Below are 19,278 nucleotides of genomic sequence, written 5' to 3'. Positions count from 1 at the left end.
TTCCCCCCCCTCTTTCTGCCTGCCCCTCTTCCTACTTGTGATCTTTCTGTCAAATAAATAAATAAAATCTTTAAAGAAAAGAAACTGTAATAAATGATGCTAGAGGGGCACCTGGGTGGCTCAGTTGGTTACGTGTCTGCTTTTGGCTCAGGTCATGATCTCAGGATCCTGGGATCGAGCCCCACATTGGGCTCCATGCTCAGTGGAGAGTCTGCTTCTCCCTCTCCCTCTGCCCCTCCCCCTGTTCCCTGAAATAAAGAAAATCTTTAAAAAATAAAAGAAAATGATGCTAAAACTATGACCTGGGTACTCAGAGTATAGAGGAGTTCTGAAGAATTTAGTTGTTTCTGGCACCTAGTTAATAGTACCAAGATGATGTTGATTATTAATAATTATTATAGGATTCCTCTTGATTAGCAATGAAGTTCGTAAGAGTTCAGTATATCAAAGATATTAGAGGTAGAAGGCTGTTCTGAACTCGTCTGGTTGAATTCGATCTGAAAGCCAATGGTTTACAGTGGTTAAGTGACAGGGGACAGCATGGAAAGAAGGGATTTGGAATTTTCCCTGATTTCAACCCCCCCCCCCCCACCGTGTGCTTTCTGGGGGTGGTGAAACTCCCTCGCGTGAGTTGTGTGACTGCTAACATGACAACGCACGTACCTCGTCGGCACAGATGGTGGCAGAACCAGGACCCAAACCGAGGCCCTCTAGACTTGTTCCAGAAACCCTGACTCCAAAGCCTTCCCCAGAAGTGGGAAAGTACTATTGCATCAGGGGGACGATCTGCCCAGTGATTAGAATCCAGGGAGGGATCTTTCTGGGGGATGAGCTGGGCCTACCACTGACCAAGCAGGGCAAGTGGGAAGTATAGTGGAAGGAAAATGTATCCCAAACCTGGAAAGTGCCTGATTTAACAACAGTAAGTGCCTGATTTAAAAAAATATCAGTCTAGAGCAGTGCTTCTTAAACCTTAATGTGCGCATGGATCATATGGACATCTTCTTAAAATGCAGAGTGCCTTGGTCTGTTTGGGTTTATGTAACAAGAATGTCATAAGCCGGGTGGCTTCTAAACAACAAAGAGTTATTTCTCCCAGTTGTGTTGGCTGGGTAGTGGCGACTGCGGAGTCAGCAGACGGGGTATCCGGTGAGGCGTGCTAATCCCACTCAGGAGGCCTCGTGACCTAACCACCTGCTACACGCGCCACCTCCTGATCCCATCACATTGCGGCTTAGGGGGCTCACGTATACATTTTGAGGGCAAACACTGAATTTATAGCACAGGTTCTGGTTTTAAAGATTCAGGGTATGGTCTTTCCAAGCTCCCCAGGGATGCCAGTGTGGCCAGTCTGAACATCACTCTGCATAGGCGGGTAAGAGAGCAGTTTCTTTCTTTCTTTCTTTCTTTCTTTCTTTCTTTCTTTCTTTCTTTCTTTCTTTCTTTTTCTAGTTTTTATTTATTTATTTGTCAGAGAGAGAAAGAGAGAGAGAACGAGCACAAAGCAGGGGGAGCAGCAGAAAGAAAAAGCAGGCTCCCTTCTGAGCAGAGAGCCTGATGCGGGGCTCGATCCCAGGACCCTGAGACCATGACCTAAGCTGAAGGCAGACGCTTAAGGACTGAGCCAGCCAGGCACCCCCAGGGAGCAGGTTCTAATCAACTCTGCTCCACCCTTACCTGACGTTCTCAGGGAACGGGACTTTGTCGTCAGAGGATATTTGACCAACAGTGCAAAACTGACCAAGTACAATGATGGGCAGTTGTGTAAAATTGAGATTAATTTGCAGACATTATTAGGGTTCTACAATTTGATTATGTTTTTGTAGCCTGATAGAGGAATTACCCCAAAAAACATGACAGGGGAGTTATAGGTTTACTGCCCTGTAAAAAGTTAACCAGATTTATATCTAACCTAACACTTTTTCTTTTGTTAATCACACACACACACACACACACAAAACCTGCAGGAACGTGGGGAAACCATTCTTTATGTCTTCCCTGTCAGTTCCCTCAATAATTTGTTGAGCAAAATTCAGACACCTGCTTCCAGTAATTTAGAGAATTTCCAATCCTCTCTTTTCTTAGGGAGGGGGAAAAAAACAAAACAGGCAAAACTGTTTCGTTTGTTCCAAAGCTATTGTAGGATGTAGCTAAATGTTACAACAAAACATGTCCTGAAGGAAGAGTGGGCCATTGGGGTAATTACTCCGTAGGCACCATATTAAAACTCTGGATAGAAACACTTTCAGATATGACGAAGGCCAGCAGAGGGCTGTAAGGATTCACTGAAAGCTTTCCTTTCTGCTGCCTCTGCTTAAGCTAAGGATTTTATCTTCGAAGACAGTCTCCAAGACAAAGCCAAGTCAGCTGCAACAAAGGCCAATACCGACTCCCACATCGGCATCCAGACAACGTTTCTCTCTCTGCCAGCGTCAGTCTCACTGGGGCCTCTGGGATTAATCACCAGGTTATTGGCCAAACCCAAACCGTAAGCTGGAACATCTAGAGGACATCAGCCAATGTCCGATGAGGAGCCTTTACAGTGGTCCAGCTGGCTCCTTCGCAGAACCAGGCCGTGCTGTCACACGCAGACCACAGCCAGCCTCAGAAGAATGAACGGCTTGACAGACAGATGTTACACTTCATAATTAACAACACGACTTGAACAAGGCTCATCCTGGAAGAAGTCCAAGCATATGGAAACAGGGTTCTTTCTCTTTAGCTCACAACTATACTAGGTAAAATGGGCAACTGGGGAGTTTCCGGACCAAGGAATCTAAAAAGTCTGTCTGTGTCGATCTCTGTGTCTACAACGTACCTGGAATTTCCCCTCCACTTCGGACATGTGGCTTAACGATCCACGATCTGACGGCAAAATAGCCCGAGTCAAGAGAGCTAACGGTGTTCGGCCGGCTACTTCACCTCAACAAGAGATCAGACTAAAAATCCCCCAAATTCCTATGGAGTTCATGAGAGAGTGATTCTGACACTATTCTACATGCTAAGAAAATAACAACGGAAGTATTCAGTTAGGTATATGGTTCCTAGCTTCCGCCAACATATACACACCCATCCTGGAGAGTTAACAAATAGGTATTAGCTACTGTGTGTGTGTGTGTGTGTGTGTATGTGTGTGTGTCTTTGTCCTTGGGCCCAGTTATCAATAGAAATTGATGGAGCATCCACTCTCCAAGATCTGTGGGAGGCCCTGGGGACACAGCAATGATTAAGACAGACATGACCTGTCCTCTTGGAGGCTGAGAGTAAAGGAAAATCAACGAAGAAGACATATGTACTCTGGTCAAAGACAGGAAACAGGAGTAGTCAGACATTTCTTCAGATTTACAAAGCAACTTTTCTCCCAAGGCATGGGGAAATAATATATTTAAAGTGTTGGCCATTGTTTTCATTGCCCACACCCCTCTCTGTGGTTTCGTGGTATCTCCTTATGTCTTTGTCCCTCCGGGCTCTTCCTTTACATTCAAGCTGAGCCAAGATTCATCATTGTTATAGGGGAAGGACGTGAAAGTAGAAAGCAGAGAAACAAGAATGTGTCTTCTTGCTTTGGAGTTTCAAAAGCCCTTAGGCTCCAAAAGCACAGAAGGAAGATTTGGTAGAAAATGTGTCAAATAAATAAATAAAATCTTTTTTTTTTTTTTAAAGATTTTATTTATTTATTTGACAGAGAGAGATCACAAGTAGACAGAGAGGCAGGCAGAGAGAGAGAGGGAAGCAGGCTCCCTGCTGAGCAGAGAGCCCGATGCGGGACTCGATCCCAGGACCCTGAGATCATGACCCGAGCCGAAGGCAGCGGCTTAACCCACTGAGCCACCCAGGCGCCCAAATAAATAAAATCTTAAAAAAAAAAATGTGATCCAAGAGCAAGGCATTGTTGATGGGTGCACATGTACTGGTGAATCCCTCAGGCAGTGGTGGTTCTGCCTCCTGATCTTAGGGCCTAGCTGGTACTGTGGGAGAGGAGAGGGGAACAGAACCACCCCCAAGTAGCTTGGGGGGGATCCCCAAATAGAAGGGACCAATGCCTCATTTCCTGGGCAGACCCCAAGGAGACAATAAGACCTCGAGGAAGAAATGGTTTGGTGTGGTTAAGGATAGATGAGCTGATGGTGTGTGTCAGGCTCTGTTCTAAGTGCTTGACATCTATTGACTCACACAATCCTCACAACAACACTTTGAGGAGGGTACTGCGGTAGATTGTTGTTGTTACTGGCAGTTGTATCCTCAAGTCACCCCAAGCACTGATTTAGTAAGTAGCAAACAACTGTTCTGAGGGGATATACGGGTCTAAGTCACTGTGAACATTTTCATCAACTCATCAACACAGTGCTTTTATGTGTGTTTCATGTTGAAGATATTTAATAGATAATGTTGCTTCATAGCGTTGAGCCCGTGGGCAACAGCGCTGTAAGTAATGCCCGAACAAAACTTAACCCCTGTATCTTCATCACACTGTTCTGGTGCTTCTGAGCCCCAGACAGCCCTTCAATGCTGCATTTGGGACCATTTAAAATGCTGAAATCACACACACACACACACACACACACACACAAAAGACAAATATGCAAATGATTTGGCACAAATACACCATGAAAAGGACACTTGTTTACAATATGAAAGCCAAACAGGAAGTCAGAAACCAGATGGGAAGTCAGAGGTCACCTTGACCAACCTCAACAGGGAATGACTCAACTGCCCCTCTTCACTCCCGCACTTGTTCACACAGGACAGCGAATGAGCTACCTGCTTTGCTTTGGATGTGACACAGAAGTTTTGTTGAGTGAATTTGCAAATAGAAACCCGTGAATAATCGATCAACTCGATGTTCTCTCTGTCTTACAGATGCAGAAAGCAAGAAGCACAGAGCCCTTTGCAGCTCACGGAGTTCTGCTCACCTTGGTGTGGGTAGGGATGAGCAGAATGGCAGGGAGGGAGCCCTGAAGCCCGCGGTTCTATAGGGGCCTCACAGAGGAGAATAAGGCATGACTAACTCATTTGTGACCCTTTCACCTTGAGCGCGGAAATACGGTGGGACAGTAGACATCTCAGTAAATGCCAGCTGGAGCAGAAGACCCCCAAACCCAGGAACTCACTGCCCCAAACCCTTGCACTCTAAATCCCCAGAACTTAGAAGCCACCTTGGAGAAAGCGATGTGAGAACATACTTTTTTTTATTTTTTAAAGATTTTATTATTTTATTTATTTATTTGAGAGAGAGGGAGAGGGAGAAGCAGACTTCCCACTGAGCAAGGAGCCTGACTTGGGACTCGATCCCAGGACCCTGTGATTATGACCTGAGCTGAAGGCAGACACTAAACTGACTGAGCCATCCAGGCGCCCTGGGAGAACATTCTAAATGGAGACTAAATTTTCACCATCCTGGGACAATGGGGCTCAACACAGGAGTGATTAAGTTAATTTAATTTTGGGGTCTGGGATTCACACCCATTTCAGACATAAAGATTTACCCAACACTTTGCATTACTGAGCATTAGCTATGCTGTAGGCAAAAAAAAAAAAAAAAAAAAAAAAGTGCAGTAAGGCAATGCTGAAATCTTATTGTTCTCCATCATTAATGTCATTAAAGACATAAATGCAGAGAACTGGAGTAGGGTATTTGCCAGAGGTCAAATGCACTGGATTTGTAATTTGTGTTCCTGTCAAAAGTTGCTAACATGTGCTAGTATGTCTAATGCAATAATGGTTCCCATAAAAGTATTCACTTAATTATCCCCCCAAAGGCAATTTTCTCGATTTGAATATAGGCATTAACTATTGCTACCCTAGTTCAGATAAGATTCCTGAAACTTCTCATCCCCTGACAAGGCACATAAAACCTGACTCTTGTTTCTTTTCTTAAGGATTAGAAATGACTGCAAGGTCAGGTAATTAGTTGGCCTGGTTCTGGAGCCATTTGTGATTACCTTGAGTTTTCTTTAACTTTGCAGAATTAACATTTTAGCTCTGGGTTACAACAGCTCAGTTCACTGTAAGGTTAATCGCTGAGCACTTTGCAAAATGCTTTAACTCTTCTAGTGGCGACTGAGTAGCACGAAGCACCTAGGCTAAGAGAGAAAAGGCTCGGGATTGGAAGTCACATAGTGGCTAGGACAGCCCTTGTGCGATTCAGCAGGTCCCCTCAGCACCCCAGCCCCTCCTCCAACAGCTGCTGCAGGGACCGGTTGTAAGCCAACTTTGGCCACCTTGGCTCAGGTGCATCTGGACAGCGCCTTGCCTGAGGGAACCCACACTCAGGCTGGGGTCAGCACTCACACAAGTGAGGTTAACGCCCATGGGACCACCCTTGGCCAGTGGACATGGGAGCCCATAGATTAATCCCCCTTCTTGATCCCTCAAATAGAAAGTTCTGAGACGAACTTCATTAGGCTCCCCAGAGGGTCCTGGAGAGAATGGAGGATGGTCACCTAGAGCAAAGGCCAACTCTACAGTGCTTCTTGTGTTGGTTGGTCTGCTCCGCTCCACCCTTCCCTCACCCCCACACTCCGAAATCCTTTCCCGAATAAACTATGCATACAATCTTTCTTTGGAGCTCAGGTTTTAGGGGAATCTGGACAAAAGTATGAACCACGCCTTTGGTTGGCTGGCTGTCTGGTTGGTTAGTTGGTTGGTAGGTTGGTGGGGTTTTGCCCCTAGTCCAGCCTACTGCTACCCAGTTGTGTGACCTTGGGCTCATCACTTTACCTCTCAGTAACAACAGCTTCCTCAGAGGTACAGTGGGGATGCTAAAATAGAATACTTGTCCCATCAATACTTCTTGAGCACATTCCAGGACTATTCAAAGTCCGGGTGCTAAAGCAACAAATAGGAAAGATAATGTTCCTGCCCTCAGGAAGCTTATATGTTGCTTAGAGAGGCAGAAAATAAGCAACATACAAATAAATAAAATAGTCAGATAATGATTTTAAATACCTCACAGAGGAGGGCCTATGTGACCCCAGAGGGTCACAAAGCGAGGACCCGAACCAGGGTGATTTGGTATCTGTGGGAAGAGCTTTCAAGCAGGGGATGAAGCCAAGGAGACATCCTCTAACCCGTCTGGGAGATCCTGGGAGAGGTGCGCTGCTTGCGCTTGAACAGAATTTAGAGACAAAACAATCTGGAGACATGAATTGCTTTGCTCTAAGTCACCCATGTTGCCTACAAAACTGGCATTCTTGTGTCCTTGCCTTGTGCTCTGGCCACATCCTTTCGGAGCTAAGTGACTGAGGAGATGTGAAAGTTCACCAGGGACGGAAACTTCAAAGGGAACCCAGCTGACACGAGAAAACTACTCAGGCGACAGTTACTCATGAAGGAGACAGCGCTCAGACTCTAACACGAAACGCAGCAGCTTTTCCACCCGCGTGCAAGGTTCACTCACAGGAGCCCGTGCCTAAACTTCATTTTTAAGACTCTTTCCTTAGCTTTTAATTAACTCTAATCAGATCATTTGTAACCTGAACATTTGTATGCATACTTTGGGATATTAAAAAAACCAGAAAAGTTGAAAGAGGTTGTACTCCACAAGTTCCTTGGACATGGGGCAAGTTCCTCTCTGAGTTACCACAAATAAAACTTTGATGGGTTTTAGAAGCCCAGTGGGAACAGAGGAAATGAACTAAATATAGACATTTGGTGTTTGAGCCTTTTAAACGATCTCTCGCTCTGGGCATTTGACAGCACCTTAATTAACATTGTGGGGGCGCCTGAGTGGCTCAGTGGGTTAAGCTTCTGCCTTCGGCTCAGGATCCTGGGATTGGGCTCTCTGCTCAGCAGGGAGTCTGTTTCCTCCTTCTTCCTCTGCCCCTCCCCCTGCTTGTCCTCTCTTGCTCTATCAAATACATTCTTAAAACAAAACAAATCAAAACAAACCATTGTGCAAGCATCCCTGTGAGGAAACAAGAGTTCAGAAATACTTCAGTTAAGAAGAGGGGCCGGGATTTGAATCAGGACAACTTTTCCCATCATGTTTCATGCCAGCCACCCACCACAGGATAGAGCCAACTGCTAAAGATAATAAGGTGGTGGGTTCAGCTTAGCAGATATATGCTCAGTTCGAAGAATTCTGACACAATAAGGAATTCTCTACTAGTGAACCTGGGTACCACAGACCCACGTGCCCCTAGAGGTGGAGGCAGGACAAGGGTGGATCCACCAAACCCACCACACGTGTCAGCGATGGTGGGAGGCTTGAGTTAGTTACCTTTAAATGTAAGAGACAGAAGCCAGGGAACAAAAATGTCCCCGGGGAACACTGGAGTCTCTTTAAAAAAAAAAAAAAGAAAGAAAGAAAGAGAAGTGAGAAATATGCTGGGAAATATTTTGGCAACAAAGCCTTTGACACTTATGTGCAAAGCATTTGGAATTGTTAGGCCTGGACTACAATAGAATAAATAGCTCTGAAATAAATAAGAAGAATTTCAATTTATTCAGATGACTGGATTCCTCGGGTGACCAATGTCTTGTTGATGCTGAAAATCAAAAGGGGCTTGATGAGGGCGCAGAAGGCTAGCGAAGGACAAAGCACAAGCTGACACCCTGGAACAGTCCCTCCCTCCCCTCACCTTCCACCCCAACCCCCACCATGGGATTTGTGTGATATTCCTCCAGGAACCTCCCAACTGTCTTCATGTTAATGCCTTACTAGAGGGGAAAACGATCTGAACTTGAGGATGGCAAAGGCCTCAGGTATCCTGTGTCCTCTTTAGCATATGAAAGTTCTTTTGGAAACCTCTCTTTTACCTAGCCCCAACTCCCAAGTACATAACCAACCATCCCTCACATCCCAGGTACCGCAGCTCTTTCTGTCCATGGGTTCTGTCCTCCCCTCCTGCTTGACTAAAACCACCATTTTGTATCAAAGACGTCTCGAGAATTCTTTCTTGGTTGTCAACTCTGGACCTCACCCCACCAAAACACATCTACATTCCGAAACTACAACAGGCTCTGACCCCGAACGTGCCTTTATCATAAATGCTTGAGTTACACAGAATGCTATAGACGTCTCTTCGTCAAGTTCATGCAAATGAATTGAGGTCTGGCCTATAATATGCAAAGACAGAGCAGTATGATAATGCATTGCTGGTTATTTTTCACTCCATTTTTCAATGTGGTTCATTCAGAGCAGGGACACTATGGTGGGGTCACACATGTTTAACTGGATAGAGTTCAACTATTAACACTTTGAACAGAAGGGGGGACAGAGAGAGAGAGTAACATTTTAAATAATACAGGTGACCCTATCTTCTGTCCCATACATCGAGCCCATGTTCAGCAGTAAACATTAAAGAGGAGATGTTTCTGCAGATATTTTTATATCTACCCATCACCATGCAGGTCTGTGCCCACAAAACAAGGCACACTGTATTTTATGTGTGACCTGAGAGATATTTATGAATAATATAGACTCTATGCTTATCAATAATCCTGCCTAAGTGATAAGGTTTAGAATCTAAGCTTTAAACAAGGTGAGAATTCACTGTACTGTTTTAGAAGGGGAAGATGTTTTATTTTTTTCTAATAGGAGAAAAAAAAGAAAAAGAAAAACTTGCTTTGAGCTATCCAAACACCCTCAGGGGTCCCCCCTATAGCCAGAGACAGTTGGCTGGGATTCAGAGTTCAGTGTTAAGTCAGAGACAAAATAAGGTACTAAATGAGCATACCTGATTGGTCCAATTTGCCATCAACTTGATGGAACACTGCAGGAAATATAAGCTGGGGTATGAAACCAAGAGTCTCCTTTTATGCAACTAACATTTCTAAGTACCTGCTGTCAACAGGCAATGGGTTAGACGCTGTGCAGAAGTAAACCCTCATGTTTTTATAAATAATGTAGTTTACAAAATCTTGTAAAAGAGAAAGATAAATACACACTGAATTAGAATATACGGGAGGTTGTGAACAATCCTAAAATAAATTTGATCAGGTAACATTGTGAACTGGAGCATCATTTTAAAATACAATTACCTCTCAATTATTCACTAATAGACTGGGCTTTGAAAGTTCTTTCTTGCAAGTCTTGGCCTTTAATTGTTCTCTTTAGGGTAACACTCCATTGCGTTCATAGTCTATGGGATAGCTGCCGGCTTTGACCCATTCCATAATAATTACCCCTTCCTCCTGGCTAACAGAACTAAAATTTGGTTTAGGGATTTGCCTCTCCCACCTTCCCCCAAAGCCTCACTTTTCCAACCTCCCAGGCCCTGGGTGCTCATGTGGCCTAATTCTGCCCAGTGAGAAACAAGCAGAAGTCTGTGGGAGTTGCTTTCTTTATTTTTTCTTTTTGTTTGTTTGTTTGTTTTAGATTTTTAAAATTTATTTATTTGACAGAGATCACAAGTAGGCAGAGAGGCAGGCAGAGAGAGAGGGGGAAGCAGGTTCCCTGCTGAGCAGAGAGCCCGATGTGGGGTTCGATCCCAAGACCCTGAGACCATGACAAGAGCCGAAGGCAGAGGCTTAACCCACTGAGCCACCCAGGTGCCCCACTTTCTTTAAAAGAGACATATGTTGAGGGGTGCCTGGGTGACTCAATTGGTTAAGGCACTGCCTTCAGCTCAGGTCATGGTCCCAGCATCCTGGGCTCAGATCCCAGGAGTCCCACATCGGGCTCCTTGCTCAGTAGGGAGCCTGCTTTTCTCTCTACCTGCTGCTCCCCTGCTTGTGCTCTCTGACAAATAAATGAATAAAATCTTAAAAGAGAGAGAGAGAGACATGTTGAAGCCCCAATGTGATTACATTTGGAGATTAAGCCTTTAAGGAGGTAATTAAGGTTAAATGAGATCATAAGGTTGGGGCCATAACCCATAGGACTATGGGATTGTTTGTTTGTTTGTTTGTTTTAAGATTTTATTTATTTATTTGAGAGAGAGAAAGAGCACACAAGTGGAGGCAGAGGGAGAGAGAGAAGTGGACTCCCCACGGAGTAGGCAGCCTGACACAGGGCTCAATCCCAGGACCCCAGGATCATGACCTGAGCCAAAGGCAGATGCTTAATCAACTGAACCACCCAGGCGCCCCAGGACTGGCATCTTTGTAAGTGGAGGAAGAGTCACCAGGAACGTGTGTACTGAGGAAAGGCCATGTGAGGTCAGAGATGGCCCGGTAAAGACCAAGAAGGGCGGTCTCACCAGAAACCAAGCCTGCAGGCACCTTGATCTTACTTACACTTCCAGCCTTCAAAGGCGTGAGAACGTAATTTCTATTGTGTAAGCACCTCGTCTGTGGCGTTCTGTTTTGGCAGCCTGAGCAGATGTCACAGGGCCAAGGGCAGTGAAATTTAGGGTATGTGTGAGAGGAACTGTAGCCTCCGCCATCTTTTCCTGCTGGACTTATCCACCTTGTCCATACCTCTGTGTTCATCTACTTGATAAACTTCTGCTTTGATCACTGAATGGGTAGAGTCCCTGACCAAATTTTTTGCCTGCAATTTAGAAGAAAGGGGGTCTTCTCCCCAGAAAGTGGGTGGAAATTTTCCAAGCAACTTTGATTTCCAAAGGGAGAAAGGGGGGAGGGAATTTTGAAGTTCGAACAGAAAAGGGCAGGCTCTTTTGTTTTTTTTTCATTAGTATTTATTTTGAGCACATATGATATGCCAGGCTGGGCTGTGCTGAAGGGGTAAGGGATGCAGTGAGTAAAACAGACCTCTGCCTCTGCCCCAAGGAATATGCTGGAAATTGTTCAGAGCACAGAAAATGTGGAGGGAGTGATGGGAAGTAAAGCTTGAAGAGTAGGATGGGAACATTAGGGGGAGTCTTGAACCCTGTCTAGGAATTTGTTCTTTATCCAGTAGGCAAATGGGGAGCCACTGCAGGTGAATGAATGGGAGAGTGGCCTGGTCGTAGTTGTCTTTAAGGAATATGAATCTGAAAGCTGTGTGTTGATTCCAACGAAATAGGAAGAGATTAGAGACTGGAGAGACAGTTAAGGGAAAAGTACTAAAGCTCAGACAAGATGTAGTGAAAGTCTGAACCAAGGTAATGTGAAAATTATGCCATGTTTGCTGAGACCGCCATACACTAATATCAACAGAAAACCTTAAGATATTTTCTCAGACTCATTGAAATATTACTATGTGTTAGTCTTTGAAAAGTTCCCCAAATACCGTATTCAATCTTTTAATACTAGGGGCAAAAAAGGAGAGACTGGCCAGGACTAACACTGACATGAGCTGGGGAAAGGGTGGCCACATTGCCCAAAGTACTTTAGAGCAAAAAAACTCTCAATGTGTCAGGTCCAAAAGCCAAAAAATCTGATGTCGATGGGATGATGAAGGAGCATGGGATTTAAGTCAGAAGAATGCAGCTCAGATCTCTATTCTGAGACCCTTAGCTGCAGACAGGCTGGTCAGGGGCCATAGACAGATGGGCTGGACTCCTGCTCCTCCATCTTCCCTAAAGCAAGGAAGAACCACTGTCTTGGCTGGGCAGCCCCCTTCTCCCACAGGTCACCATTCCAGTGTTGGCGGAAACAACCAGTATTGACCCAACGGCTGCCATGTACAGGCACTGCTCTTGGCTGTGGAAACATAAACTGAGCCAAACTCAAGATCCTGCTTCTCATGGGACCTACCTGGCCATTAATGGAGACAGAACATATCAAAACATAAAATAAATATATTGGCTGGGCCACAAAGACATCAAATAAGATGGACTGATAGAGTACCTCCCTCAACTGGATATGAAAACCCTCACAGGCCAGGATCATGCTGTAATCTAATGTGTAAACCACCTCCCCAGGGTCCTAGCATAGTCCTGACTGGTGCTCTATAAATGCATATTGAACATTGCTAGCCTTGTTCTAAATGAATGACCCAACAGCAACCCAAGGAGGCTGACAAGAACTAAAGAGAGCCCCTCACTGTCCTTCTGGCATGGCCTTTCTCAAACCAGGAGGTTGAGGAAATGCCAACTCTTTATATAACTAAGAAATCTCTAGAACATGTGGGTTTCTTTTTCTTCTTCTTCTTTTTTTAAAATTTCCTTGGTTTGTTTTTATTTTTATTTTTAAATTGTGGTTCTTAGCACACTTGCCACAGAATCATCCAGGATAATCATTTAAAATTCAGACTTCTGAACCCCATCTCAAACCCACTGAATCAAAATAACTGGAGGAGAGGCCAGGAAGCTGCATTTTTAATAAGCCCCCAAGTAATGCTGCTGCTACATTACTGATTTAAAAAAAAGAAGAAGAAAAAGAAAAAGAAAAAGTAAAGTGCACAAGGGCCCCTTTTCATTGCAGTTGAAAATGTCTCCACAAATGGTTCTTCAGAAAGCTCTTCTGTAAACTTCCTTTGCAAAACCTCCAGAGCCCAGTCACAAGCTGATTTGTTCAGAGAAACATACTGAAAGACAGAGCCCGCGTGATGGGAACATTCCATCAACAGATCCATTCATTCAAAAACTGACGTGTAGAGACACGAAATGGCTTCCGTGGAAGTGCCTCCCTGTCTGGGGAGCTTAAGGAGAGACTTTCTGGAATATTCCCTACCTGTGAAGAGGGCATGGTAGTGGAGGCCCCTCTCCTTATCCTCCTGGGAGCAGACATCAAATAAGTAGGCTTTAATGGGCCCATCAATGAAGTCAGCAGCAAAATCAAAGACAACTACACCTATCATGGTGATGGTTATGGCCCAAATCCGCTTCCTTCTTGGATCAGCAATCAAAGCTAAAAAGAAAATAAATATACATCACCTAAATCCTGCTTTGGAATGATTTGCATTTTTATTTCCACCAAAATGTCCTGTCATTAAATTTTCTCCCTTTGCTTTCATTTTGCTTTGCTTTTCTAAATAAAAATGGCTTTGTTATTTTTTTTAGGTTATAAAATTATACATGTGAATGCCAGAAAAGGTAGATCTATAGAGACAGGAAGTAGATTGAAGGGTTATTTAGGCCTGGTGGGGAGGAGAGAATGGCGGGGGGTGGCTGCTAATGGCTACTAGCTTTCTTTTTGGGGTCATAAAGTACGGTGGAATCAGATAGTGGTAATGGTTAGACCACCTTGGGATATACTAAAAGGCACCAAGTTGTATGAATTTTATAACATATCTCATTTTTAAAAGTTGTTTAAAAAAATTATACACGCTTATTGTAAACCATTCCAATAATGTAGAGAAGCTGGGGGAAATGGTTCATCCCAGCTCCCACCAATGGTCATCCTTCAGATCTCCCTTTATGTACTTACACACATACAGAAAAAGGTATATTCCTGTGCCCTAAGGCAGTGCCTCTTAAACCGCGTCCTTAATCATCACTTGGACAGCTTGGACAGATTATTGGGCTCTGTTTCCCGTGATTCTCTATGATTCTCCCTGAGTCTCTAGTAGAACTGAGTTGGGGCTGGGCATCTGCATCTCTACAGCCCCCGGGGACGCTGATGCCCTAAGTCTGAGGACCATCTTGGAGGAGCACTGACTAATGGGATCAGGCTGGACACACTCATCTATAACCAACTCTCCTCATACCTTTGCATTTCAGTTAATGGAGAACAGCTGCACAGTTTTGAACAGCTGAATGATACTCTCTCTGTGGACATGCCAGAACTCTCTCACCCCATCTCCTATTGTCTTCAGTGTCACTTAGGAATAATGTGTAATATATGCACATTTTTTAAGATTACAGTATAACGATAAGTAAAAAATAAGCCTATACTCCACTTTTTACTTCCGAAATCCTTCAGTAGTCCAAACCTAGACACAACTATTCTTATCAGGGGTTTTTGTGAATATTTTGCAGAAACAACCTACATTCGTGTGCTGATGCCCTCTTTTAAATATGTACAAATGATAGCTGATTATCCGCCTCATTATCAAATCCATTCTGCTAGCCTGAGACTTAATGGTCTTGAAATGTGTGCTATTTTTAAGTTCAACAATTCTTTTTTCAATGCAACTTTTTATGTACTATCCCCAGTTACTGATTAATTGGTGGCTGATTAATGTCAAGAAAAAGTGTTCACCATCAGGTTTGTTTTTGTCCAGAATTTGCAGTGCAAAAATATCTTCTAGAGCTGACGAGCTGATGCTCTGCCCCATTGAAAGACTCTCCATAAAGCTATGAACAGAATTAGCTCTTACTTAGACATATAGGTAATTTATTATAAGTATTCATGGAGTCATTTGGCAGATGATTAATTTCACAAAATACTAACTAAAGCAAAACCTCAAAGAACACTGCAATTAATAAACATGTAAAAATATTTCATTTGAGAAAAGAGATAAAAAATGATTCCTATTTTTAAATCCTCGCAACAATTAAACAACAGCAATGCATACTGATGTCTCTAAAAGTAAGATCTCCCAAGCCATGGAATTTGGGCCATTCCAAGGTGGAAGTTCCTTGTAACCTAGGAGAGAATCAGTTCTAATCAATTTCTAAGGAAGCGTCTCATAAAGAAATCGGACTTCTCCTCCCCTTGAGCTGCATAATGGGCCCCTTGCCCCTGCCTGCCCACCGGTGCGGTGCACTGACCTGTCACCACGGCGTCCCCGTTGAGGTACAGAGCCATGCCCAAGAGCATCATGACGCCCAGGGTGAGGATGTAAGGTCTCCGACGGCCCCAGCTGGCCTGGCAGTGGTCGCTGGCTAATCCCACCACGGGCTGCAGCAGGAAGCCTAGGACGGGGCTGAGCAGCCACACCATACTGTACAAACTCTTGGGCAGCCCCACGCTGAGCAGGACTGGGGTCACATAGGCCGCCTCCACCGCGTAGCAGAACTCCCGGCCCAGCATGGCCATGCTATGCATGATGAGGTTGCCTGTGGGTCTCTTGGGTGGCTCCATGGGGTCAAAGGGTTTATCCTTGGCCAGGGACTCACAGGTCTGAATGCCAAGCTGTCCCATGTTGCCACCCATGGCCACAGGGTGAGGAACCTGCATGCAAGCCCAGCACCTTCTGTGTGGCCCTCTGGCTTCTGGCCCAGGCTGGGTTTGACATGGAGCCCGGCGGAGCGGCCGACAGAGATGGTCGAGCTGGGGGAGGGGCTCAAATTCTTTCATGCCTCTAAGATCACAAGTTATGATGAGAGGGAAGGGGGTGGGGTCAGGCAAGCATGAAGGAGATTAGCTGCTATGAGCCCGCTGGCTCCTTAGAATGCTTGTCTAAAGGAATCTTTCTTTGTGCTGTTCTCTTTCTCCCTCTCTGTCTCTGTAACATACACACATATACATACCTTCTATTACATACAATCACATACATAGCTTTGAGATGATGGAGCTGCATGATGCAGGTGTCAAGTCAAAATAGGAATGCATCACTATCTCCTTCTAAACTTTTTCTAAATACAAATATTCTGTTTCCCTGAACACAAGTTTCTACACATGCATCTCAAGGTTAATTAGACTTAAAACCGTGGGAGCTCGTGTCCTTTCTCCAGTCTCTAGCTGTCTTACAGCACTGTGACATTTCCCTTCATTGCACTTAACACACTTTATAATTAGTTCTGTGTTTATTCTATTTCTCCTGTGTTAGTCTATGATCCCTTTAAGAGCAGTGATCAGGTTTATTTTGGTCATTATGGTATCCCCAGCATCTTGCATGATCTCTGATACCTACTAGGTCCTCAGTAAGTATTTGCTAAAGCAAATATTGAGTGAACAAAGTGTATACACTACATTTTGTAGTATCAGTCAACTACCTGTTTGCTCAGGTCCATTCTGAGCTCCTCCTCACATTCTCCATATCATTAGAGACCACATTTCCCAGGCTCCCTTGCTCTCTGGCTTCTAGGTAGATTGGGCCAATGGAAGGCATTGGTGGGAAGACTGGAGCAGGAGGGAAATCGTGTTATTTTCCTCCTTCTCTTTCTTCTTCCTGAATTCTCCATGGCAGTGGATGCATCTCCACCGTGGGTCCAGCTTCCCAAAGGCAACCTTACCTCCTTAGTCCTGATCACACTACCTTTCTCATCAACCCCTGCAGACATAGGAGTGGCCCTAGCTTCCCTGTTGTGGCTCACATCTGGATTGCCTGTCTGTCCCTGGCTTCTCAGCTCTTTCATCATCAGTGTAATTCTCTATATTACATCTGACTGACTGACTGATTGATTGATATTTCACCCATCCCCCACCTGCCCCCTTCTGGCAACCACCAATTTGTTCTCTGTATTTAAGGGTCTGTTTTTTGGTCTTCTTTTTTCTGTGCTTTGTTTCTTAAATTCCATATATGAGTGAAATCATGGCATTTGTCTTTCTCTGATTTTTTCACTTAATCTTATACCCTTTAGGTCCATCCATGTGGTCACATATGGTAAGAGTTCATCTTTTTTTTATGAGTAATAGTCCATTGTATATATATACCACATCTTCTTATCCATTCCTTATCAGTGGACAGTGGATTGCTTCCTTATCTTGGCTATCATAAATGTTGCTACAAGAATCATAGGGATGCCTGTATCATTTCAAATTAGTGTTTTTGTTTTCTTTGGGCAAATACCCAGTAGTGGAATTAACTGGATCATAAGGTAATTTTATTTTTCATTTTTTGAGGAACCTCCATACTGTTTTCCCCAGTGGCTACATCAGCTTGCATTCCCAGCAAAAGTGCAGGAGGATTCCTTTTTCTCCACATACTTGCCAATACTTGTTTTTTCTTCTGTTTTTGATTTTAGTCATTCTGACATCCATAAGGTGATTATCTCATTGTGGTTTTGGTTTGTATTTCCCTGATGATTAGTGATGTTAAGGATTTTTCATGTGTCTGTTGGCCATCTGTATGTCTTCTTTGGAAAAATGTCTATTCAGGTCCTCTGCCCATTTTTAATTGAATTATTATTATTATTATTATTTTGGTGTTGAATTGTATAAATTCCTTACTTATTTTGGGTATTAACCCCTTATCAGATATGTCATTTGCAAATATCTTCTTCTATTCAATTGGTTGTCCTTTTGTTCTGTTGGTGGTTTCCTTTGTTGTTGAAAAGCTTTTTATTTTGTTGTAGTTCCAATAGTTTAATTTTGTTTTTGTTTCCCTTGCCAGAGGATACATATCTAGAAAAACGTTTCTACAGCCTATGCCAAAGAAATTACTACCTATGTTTTCTCCTAGGAATTTTATGGTTATAGCTTTCACACGTAGGTCTTTAATCCATTTTGAGTTTATTTTTGTTTATGGTGTAATAATAAATTTCCTCTGTTTTAAGACTCTGAGTGGGTCATATTTTCTCTGCTGGACCATGAGTTCCAGTGAAAAGTCTCTGGCGCAAGAGGAACACAATCTTAAGGGGAGGACCCTAAAATGGTTCAAGAGCAAGACTCAGAGTCAGAATATTAAAATTTAAATTCTGGTTCTGCCTCTTCTTAGCCATATCTTCTTGGGCAAATCACTTAAACTGGCAGTTCCCAAACTGTGTGCCAAGATGCCCCAGGACACCACACTGAATTCAAAGGGGAGCCTCAGGATATTTAAAATTTTGAAGATAGTAAACAGAGTGAAACTCAACATCTGTCAGACACCCCTTGAACTATCAGTGAAATAGTTCACACTTTCAACATAAGATTGCACTCTAATCCTTTCAAAGAAGCCAACAGTATATGAAGACAAATGTGGAACAGAAAATGGGGGTAGTAGTGTCCAGTCTGATTTTGAGGCACGAGACGCTGTACAATGTCCAACACATATATGAGCCATAAGTGTGTTAAAAATGAAATAAAAATAAAAATGCTTTCTCTCAATTTATGTGTATTATTTATTTTTACAAACAGCGAATTAGCTGTTAGGGCATAAATACTGAAGTTGTTGGGACCTAATTGTTTATAAATTGAATGGTTAGATATTTCTTTTGACCTAGGGGAACCACGAAAAAATTATTCAGGCCCAAAGGAAGACGTGAACAAAGAAGGTTTAAGACCATCTGAGCCTTGCGTTCTCATCTATACAATGAAATCTGCCCCCATCTACCCCTGTGATTGTTGAACAGAGACTGGGATACGATATATAATGAATGTTTTGGCCTGTCTACCCAACATCCTTTCTCCACTCTTTCCATCCTGATGGGACCTGGATTAGATTTCAGAATCCACCCCTTCCTCACACACCCACATGCTTCCAGCTAGCTGAGTCCAGGGGAGGTCCAGGAGCAGGTTGGTTTTATCTAAGGACAACCCTACCTTCTCTGATAAAGACTGGCGTAGGACTGATCATCAAAAGAGACATAAGACAAGATTTGCTGATGGTTTCTGAGACCATCTCTTCTTCTGGATGTCCTTGTGTATGGTATGAGATCTAGAACTTGTTACCAGGCTGAGGATAAAGTGAACATAAGG

General features: G+C 43.7%; 1 protein-coding gene across 1 annotated transcript in view; it reads right to left on the bottom strand.

Annotated features, from left to right (window-relative positions):
- LOC111141130 (solute carrier family 45 member 2) overlaps positions 1 to 15,937 on the bottom strand; it is a 30,887-nt gene extending 14,950 nt beyond the window's left edge. Inside the window, exons 1-2 of the mRNA XM_022493476.1 lie at positions 15,486 to 15,937; positions 13,504 to 13,680 (exon numbers count right to left, since the gene is read on the bottom strand). Coding sequence (XP_022349184.1) covers positions 13,504 to 13,680; positions 15,486 to 15,894 — 586 coding nt within the window. The 5' untranslated portion in view covers positions 15,895 to 15,937. The remainder of the gene's footprint in view (positions 1 to 13,503; positions 13,681 to 15,485) is intronic.
- Between the last annotated feature and the right edge of the window lie 3,341 nt (positions 15,938 to 19,278).

Source organism: Enhydra lutris, unplaced genomic scaffold, assembly GCF_002288905.1.
Source record: "Enhydra lutris kenyoni isolate GAN:26980312 unplaced genomic scaffold, ASM228890v2 scaffoldscaffold5, whole genome shotgun sequence".
Classification (NCBI taxonomy): Eukaryota; Metazoa; Chordata; class Mammalia; order Carnivora; family Mustelidae; genus Enhydra; species Enhydra lutris.
Note: the sequence above shows the minus strand (reverse complement) of the source record. Positions and strands in the feature narration are given on the sequence as shown.